This window comes from Anopheles bellator, chromosome 2, assembly GCF_943735745.2.
Source record: "Anopheles bellator chromosome 2, idAnoBellAS_SP24_06.2, whole genome shotgun sequence".
Taxonomy (NCBI): Eukaryota; Metazoa; Arthropoda; class Insecta; order Diptera; family Culicidae; genus Anopheles; species Anopheles bellator.
The window spans coordinates 6,717,698-6,724,824 of record NC_071286.1 but is presented as its reverse complement, the minus strand read 5'-3'; the positions used below and the strand labels follow the sequence as shown (position 1 = coordinate 6,724,824).

The window sequence follows — 7,127 nt, the reverse complement described above, 5'->3', positions numbered from 1 at the left end:
GCCGGATGCTGGCAAGGTGTAACGGTGTGGCGTACACGGGAAAGCCGTGTTCATTGTTGTTGGCGCGCAAAAACGCAAATATGAATGTCGGACCCCGTGGCATGCATGTGTCAGCGAAAGGGAGCGTTCCGCACCATCTTAACGGTGCCGCCCTGTTTTTGCCCTCTCCTTCGTCAGATCTTCCCGATCTCGCTTGGGTGTGCTTTGTAACACAGTCCCACCGGAGGATGTTGTTATTGTTGACGCTTTTTGCAGTTTTTCACGAGCTCCCACGGTCCCGGGAAAGTTCGTGCAGAAAACTGCAATTAAGTTTCGGCTTCGCGGGGCCCCCGTCAAAAGGCGAACTCGCTGGAAGCAAAAAGCACAACACACCGACTTTGAAGTCCCTAGTCTGCCGGTGATGTCATTTCCCGAAAACGGAAAGGCATCTTTTTTGCCAAACTCCGCGCGGCGCACAAACATAAGCAGGGCGCGATCCGAACCGTGGCTCATTCGGCCCGCTTCGAATCGACGTTAATTAGCGTCAGTTATCATATTTAGTCTGCCGGCCGGGAGTGAAATGGGCCACAGGCCGCAACCCGCAACGGGTAAGGGCGGGAAGCAGTCGCCCTTTGCGTTCCCATCCGCGAGGTTGAACTTCCCGAGCGCGAAACAGTTAATGGGGAAAGTTTTGCTACAATTTTGACCGCCACACCGAAACCACTTCATGATCGTAGTTAATGATTCGCCGTTCAGGAACGCACGCCCACCGCCGGGTGGGCGAGCTAGGCAGTGGGTGCCGGTTGCGAATGGCGAGAGCATAATTTTTGCTGCGAGACACAACGGGTGCGCGGGTTCGCTCGGGACGGCGAGGACTCCCCCGGTAAGGTGGCCGTCTTCCGAGGAGATTGTGCCACGCCGGTGAAACAACGGTTAAATGGCGGTCTAATGTTTCCCCCCCTAAACGGTCCCTCCCGCCCTGTTCCCACCGCACGCGCGCCGAGACGAGCCTTGTTTTAAGCTCATTGTGTGTAATTTCACAATCGTCAGTAATAAATGTACTTATTTGTAATTACGGCCCGACCGGAGCGCGCGCGCACCGGTTGTAACTGCTTGCCGGGTTTGCTGCGTTTGGTGCCGTGCAGGACGCGAGTTCACCGGAGCCACCGGAAGCCGGGCTCCGCACCGCCGGTCGGCCCGCCTCGGCGATCATTTAAAGTGTCTCGGCCCACCGCGGGCCTAGTTTGAGCCGTGTTTTGCAAGGTGCTTACGAGAAACGATTATTACGAGCCGGCACCAGGGCGTAATGGCCGTTCGGAGAGCCGGGGCTACCAGGGAACACTCGTCATCATCGCTGAGCGCGTATGCATTATAACTCACCTGAAGAGGCGCTCTCGAACCGGCCTATGCTAATGATCCAATCTGTGACGCACGATCTGGAAGAAGTTCTCGAACGGGCTAGGTAAATTGCCAAGGGGCTTCGTTCATCGTTGCTTCGGCGGGGAATGAAAAGTAAGCACACTTTTGGAGTTTATTGACATTTTAATTTATGGAAATGACTAGTGGAGCCTAATTATTCCTATATTGTTATGAAGAAAGTCACAGGGCACGAAATAAGTCCGCTGGGTCCACTGAGTACATGGGATCCGTAACATTGGTTATGTGCTCAAACTCAATTTTGCTCTTTTTTGTTTCCATTATCAAATTACTTTATCCTTTAATCATCGTCTTCATCAAGAGCTGCTGATGAGCAATGGACACATGTCGAATAAAAACAAATAGCAAGGTTGTGTCCAACATCGTGTATTTATGTTTTAACATGGGCACCGTTAAGCATTTACCTTAGCTTTATTTCCCTCAACGTGTTGCAAGTTTTTTCATTCCTTCACTAAACTTTTCTGCCGACTTTTTTCGCATCCAGGGCGCGATAGCTTTCTTCATCTCAGTCTGCGAGCTTTTATTACTTTTGAGGACTCTCTTGAGTTGAGAGCACAAACAGAAATCACAAGGCACAAGGTCGGGAGACTACGGAGGTTGTGAAATTGATTCAAAGTATGCGGACAAGTGATGCCTTGTTGCAAAATTATTGTTCCACGATGAAACGAAGCAGTTCCTTGGATATTCCAATTTGGTTACGCTGTTTTGTGATTCTATGGTCATTGTGAATAAAAAATTCGACGAATTTGCAAAGATTATCGTCTGAGGCAGTGACTGGATAGTTCTAATACTGAAAACAAACTGGACGAAAACATCGCCTTCAAACTATGCAAACGTTTAGAGGAAGAAGGGAACATCCACATTCCACCTGCTATGCTTCTGAAGCTTGTTTAGTTCGTCTTGGAATCTTCTCGGCAATCAACTTCTTGGTAGAAGCTGATTGCCTTTGGAGGTAGAAAGTAAGCACATTTATTGATGCAGCACTAGACTCTTTTTTATAGTTTTCCGCTTTGAACTGGATTCTTATAATTGCTCAAAGGATTTTCACATTAAAGTACCATCAAGCTGATGGAGCTAATTGGAGGTATGGTTCAGCAGAGCATTTCTTTCAAAGTGTATCTAATTTTGAAAAGTGCTCCAACGGCTAATCATTATTCATCTGTTGCTCCAAACATAGAAAACATCTGCATTGTTTACCATTGAAATTCGTTAAAAAATGTATTACTTCCGCCTGACATTTATGACATTGAAATTGCTTGTATCCGAGTCCACAACCTGGTGACGCAATGCCGTAATCGTCACAGTACCAGACCCATTTCTCAATCAAACTCAAATTCGAATCGATTCCACAGGACAGAGTAGTGCAAGAGTTTTATTTTATTGAGGTCCAAACATCGTCCAAACAGCCGTCGCCTGACACCCCATGTGATTACGCAGCAGAGAATTGGATTGTTTCTTGTTCGTCCAAGCCGCCGTCGCGGGCACCGCTTTGCTCCTCGGAAATTTTGAACTGTATCAGCACGATCAGATACGTCGTGATGGAGGAGGCAATCTGTGCGCAATGGGGGGACAGAGAGTGAAATCGAAACGATACTATTAACGTAATGGTCTTGCGAGCCCCACCCGGCGACGGGTCCTTACGCCAGTCAGCACCGACAGATCGATGGGAAACAGGCCGTACGCGCTGAATTCGAGTGGATTGGCGAGCATAAACGAAATCAAATCGTCCGCCTGGTGGCAGCATTCCCGAGCGCGAGATAGCCACGAGATTTATTAGTAGTCCTCGGCGCCGTTCGGCCGGCAGTCGCCTTACCTTGCCCCGGTAGTCGTCGTCCGTGGACTTGGACTTCAGGTAGAACAGCAGGTTGACCAGTTTGCGCCACTGGAGGCGCCCTTGCTGACCGCTGCAGAACAGCGTCCAGAGTTCGATGCCGTGCAGGAAGAGCAGACTGCAGGACGCGAGCGCGTAGACCTCGGCGTGTGGGGTCGTGAAGCCGGACTTGATGTGGTTCAGCATGTAGTACAGCTGGACCGTGACGCAGGTGAACGCGGACAGCAGCGAGAAGATGGCCTGCTTGCCGAAGCACCGGTTGACCTTGGCCGACAGCTCCTGCAGCACCTCGACCACCTCGCGGATGCGCTGGATCGAGTCGAGCGGTCCGATCGGGCGGATTTTGATGTTGGCCAGGGTCGTGAGGCGGGTCAGCTTACCTCCCACCCGGCCCCCCAACCCGTCGCCTCCGATCGCGGCCGTGTTGAGCAGTTTGTACTGCGAGCTGAGCGGTTGCGGTGGCAGCGTCAAGCTTTCCACTCCGACGGGAAAATTGCTAACGAACGAGCCCGTGGATGGACCCGGGAAAAACTGCATTAGAACGGGTTGCCCGGTGCGTGTGCGTTTGTGCATTGTGCACCCCTACAAACCAAAAGCAAAGCGAACGAAACAAAAAAAAACACTAAACCAAAAACACAGAACGAGCACGCTCTGGACGGGGTGTTCCGAAATTCCGGACGACCGGAAACAAACGACTACCGGGAGTGCCGTCGGAGGTGTGTGCTATGGGAATGAGGGGGAGGGGGGGGTGGATAACATAAATGGAAAACCCCGGTTCGGTTGATTACTTCATCCCGCGCAGCAGCAGCACCGCCCGGTCCGACAGGTACAGGATGCAGCCAGCGAACTGGAAGCTGAACAACAGCAGCCCAAACTACCCGCCAGACGCATCATTTTTGTAGAGAGATTGTATAAAAAGAGAGATCGAGAGAGAGAGAAAGGGAGAGATGGAGAGAAAGAGAGCGAGGTTATGTAAAACATTTCGAACGTGTTTTAGATGTGTCGACGGAGCTCGAGTAGGACGGAATAGACGCCGTGGTGCCCTGCCTTGATGGAAACCCGGTGCCCGGCGAGTGCGTCAATGGAACGTCCGGGCCTGAGCAGCCCGCCAACGGATGCGCTGACACGGACCCTCGCCAACCGTTGACCGGAATACGCTTACATCAATCGCAGGACACTTGCAGCTGCCGGGCGGTTGGCTTTGTGGCGCGCAAAAAAATGCAAACCCGCTGCTCCGGCTCCGGGTCGACCAAGGAGACCCAGGGTCCCGGAAACTAGCTTCACTTTTCGGCTTCTGTCCATCGGAAAGCTTTTATCGCCTCTATCTCTCCGGTGGGCTGGTGGAAAGTGTGTACCCCGAGCTAATGGGCTTTGCGTAGAGCTCGAGCCCGGTATCGTTTCGGTTCGGTTGTTTCCGAAGCTAAACTGAGGCGCTAACAGCACCAGTAATTACCGACCTTAGGCAACGAGCCCTGCCGGCCCACCCTTTTCCCAACTAGTTGCTGTCGAGCGAGCGAGCGAACAAAAAAATGACAGCGAACATGGTTTGCAACTTTCGTCGGGAAACTCGGTGGAAAAACCAACCGGGATACGGTCGGACCTAATCACCGAAACGTTAAAAGGGCCTCCAAACTGGAGGGCCACTAAATTGGGTTAGCAAAAGAGCAATCTGCAGGGTGCCTGCAAAAACTCTCTCTCGCGGTGCAAGAAAGGGACATTTGTGCGCATAAAACTAGTAACGGCTCACTGACAGCGAATCGAATCGCCTAAGGCTAGGGAGAGAAAAAAGATGAACCAACAACAGGCAGCACTTACCTTCGGCATACAGAACGCGATCCAGTAGAGCACCGTCCACACTTGCTGCCAATTAACGCCGATCACGAAATTGAGCGCTCCGAGCGTACTGCCGCAGGCTAGAACCACTGGTAAATCGGGTGAGAGAAGCGAACCAACATCAGTCGGATGACGATGGCATACAACTGATTTTTTGGCACAAGTGAAACAAATTACACGGTCACTAAAGCGCTCACCGGTGCAGGCCAGGATGGCGATGCGTCTCATTTTGATGTTAGGAATGGCGAACGAGATGCCGAACAGGGAGCGCAGCTTGTCGTCGCAGACGGCGCACGTGGCGAGGATGTCGTTGGCCAGCACCCGCTGCCGGATGGCGAACACGAGCGTAAAGATGTAGGCGAACGAGTTCGGGATGAACTGTGGAAGCAGGCGGATGTGAGATTAGTCCTTGTGTGCTTGCTGTTTCCTTGAGTGCTGCAGAAAAATTCCCCCAATAATCGCGTCTTAAGTAGCGAGAGGATCGAGTTCACTATTTCCCGAGGCATTAAGAGTTTATGATGGACAATCCGTTTCCAATCCCACCCAATATACAGCAAATCCTTGTTTGCCATCGATCGAGGTTTTCAGCCCGTTCGTTAAGCCTCTTTTTAGCGCCATCAAATATGCCAATCAGTCGACAACTGAGACATGCAAGTATGGTGTATTAAATGAGCTTCAAACTAATTACCAATTGGCCAAGCGATTACATGTGTTCCGGAACACACCGGGCGGATACTTTGCGGTCAATAACTCACTAAGTGTAGCGCACTCGGTCGCATACCTGGATCCAGTTGGCGGCATTGGAAATGTCGGACTTGGTGCCACTCTGCCAGAAGATACTGACCAGACAGGAGAGATACAGGAACAGCACGGTGTAGGTCGGGGCCAGCTGGCGCACGTGCGAGGCCCGCTTGGTCAGCGCCAGTGCGGCCGGTTCGAGCGAAAACGGACACAGCCCGAACAGTTTGCAGAGGTAGTAGAACGGCTTGATCGGTTGCATCACACGGTCGGTTGGTCAGCTGGGAGTTCCTCTAGCGAGTCTGCGAGCGAAAGAAACCACGAGAAGCGAACCGTAAATCACGACGCTGCAACTGGCACTGATGGCATCGGGACCATGAAATTAATGTTTCAGGCCGACCCAACACTTCCAGCCCCCAGCCCGGGACGACAAAGGTTGGCAATCCGCAGGGCTTGCGCTTCACGGAGCTCGTTAAGCTCAGGACCGGCCGTTTGCATCACACAGCGCGGGCGCGCGCGCCCCATCACCATCAACGGGGAAGTTCCGGCTGGTTCGAGGTGTGCCCACCAAATGTGTTGGCTTCCGATGTGAACACAGCGTTCCTTCCTGTTTCAGACCACTTCCGGTCGCAAGTTACTAGCCTTCCTCCGGTGGCAGGGCCGGTCTTGCGATACGAGGACACCGGAGCCGAATGCAATTATCTTTCAATTTAGTTAATGCGTTTTTACCGATCTCCATTTCCACATCGTCGTCGTCGTCGTCGGTGGCATCAGTGTCGTTGTTGATGTTGGCGTCAGTGCTTCGACAGCGACGGTGACGTAGAAGCGAACCTGTGACACTGTTCCCCCGGCGTCCACGCAACACCCGCCGTAGACAACTCACGGAAGGTGCACTATCAACGACGAGGATGCATCCGTCCCGTAAGCCCTTCCGCATGGAGTAGCGCAGATCCTGATCTTATTTGTTGCGGTTTACGCCGATTTACGCCAACACTGGGAAGCGGCAAATGGGAATGCAAATTTCGCCGATCCGGTGTCGAATTTGAGGGCGTCCCTGGAAGCGCACCACCAATCCGGGTACGAACGATAAAAAGACGTTCCGACTGTCGTACCGTCGCATAACGAAACTAATGTTATCATTGCGCTCATTGCTAGTTCATTGACGAAACAAGAAGTTAATCAACCATGTTTATTGCATCCGTGATTCCATCACACTGAGGTGAGACTGACGCCTTTCGAAGAGGAATTGATCAAACGGATCTCATAAAGTGGTTCATCCGTTGTTACTTAGTTGTGACCTTGGTTCAGG

At 52.0% G+C, this 7,127-nt stretch overlaps 1 protein-coding gene across 1 annotated transcript; it reads right to left on the bottom strand.

Moving 5' to 3' along the window:
- Positions 1-2,845: 2,845 nt before the first annotated feature.
- LOC131212284 (uncharacterized) lies at positions 2,846-6,080 on the bottom strand. The gene is made up of 7 exons (XM_058206086.1): positions 5,862-6,080; positions 5,278-5,458; positions 5,063-5,169; positions 4,036-4,121; positions 3,230-3,743; positions 3,058-3,147; positions 2,846-2,968 (listed from the first exon to the last, which is right to left on the bottom strand). Exons 1-7 carry the CDS (start codon positions 6,078-6,080, stop codon positions 2,846-2,848), a joined length of 1,320 nt encoding a protein of 439 aa, XP_058062069.1.
- Between the last annotated feature and the right edge of the window lie 1,047 nt (positions 6,081-7,127).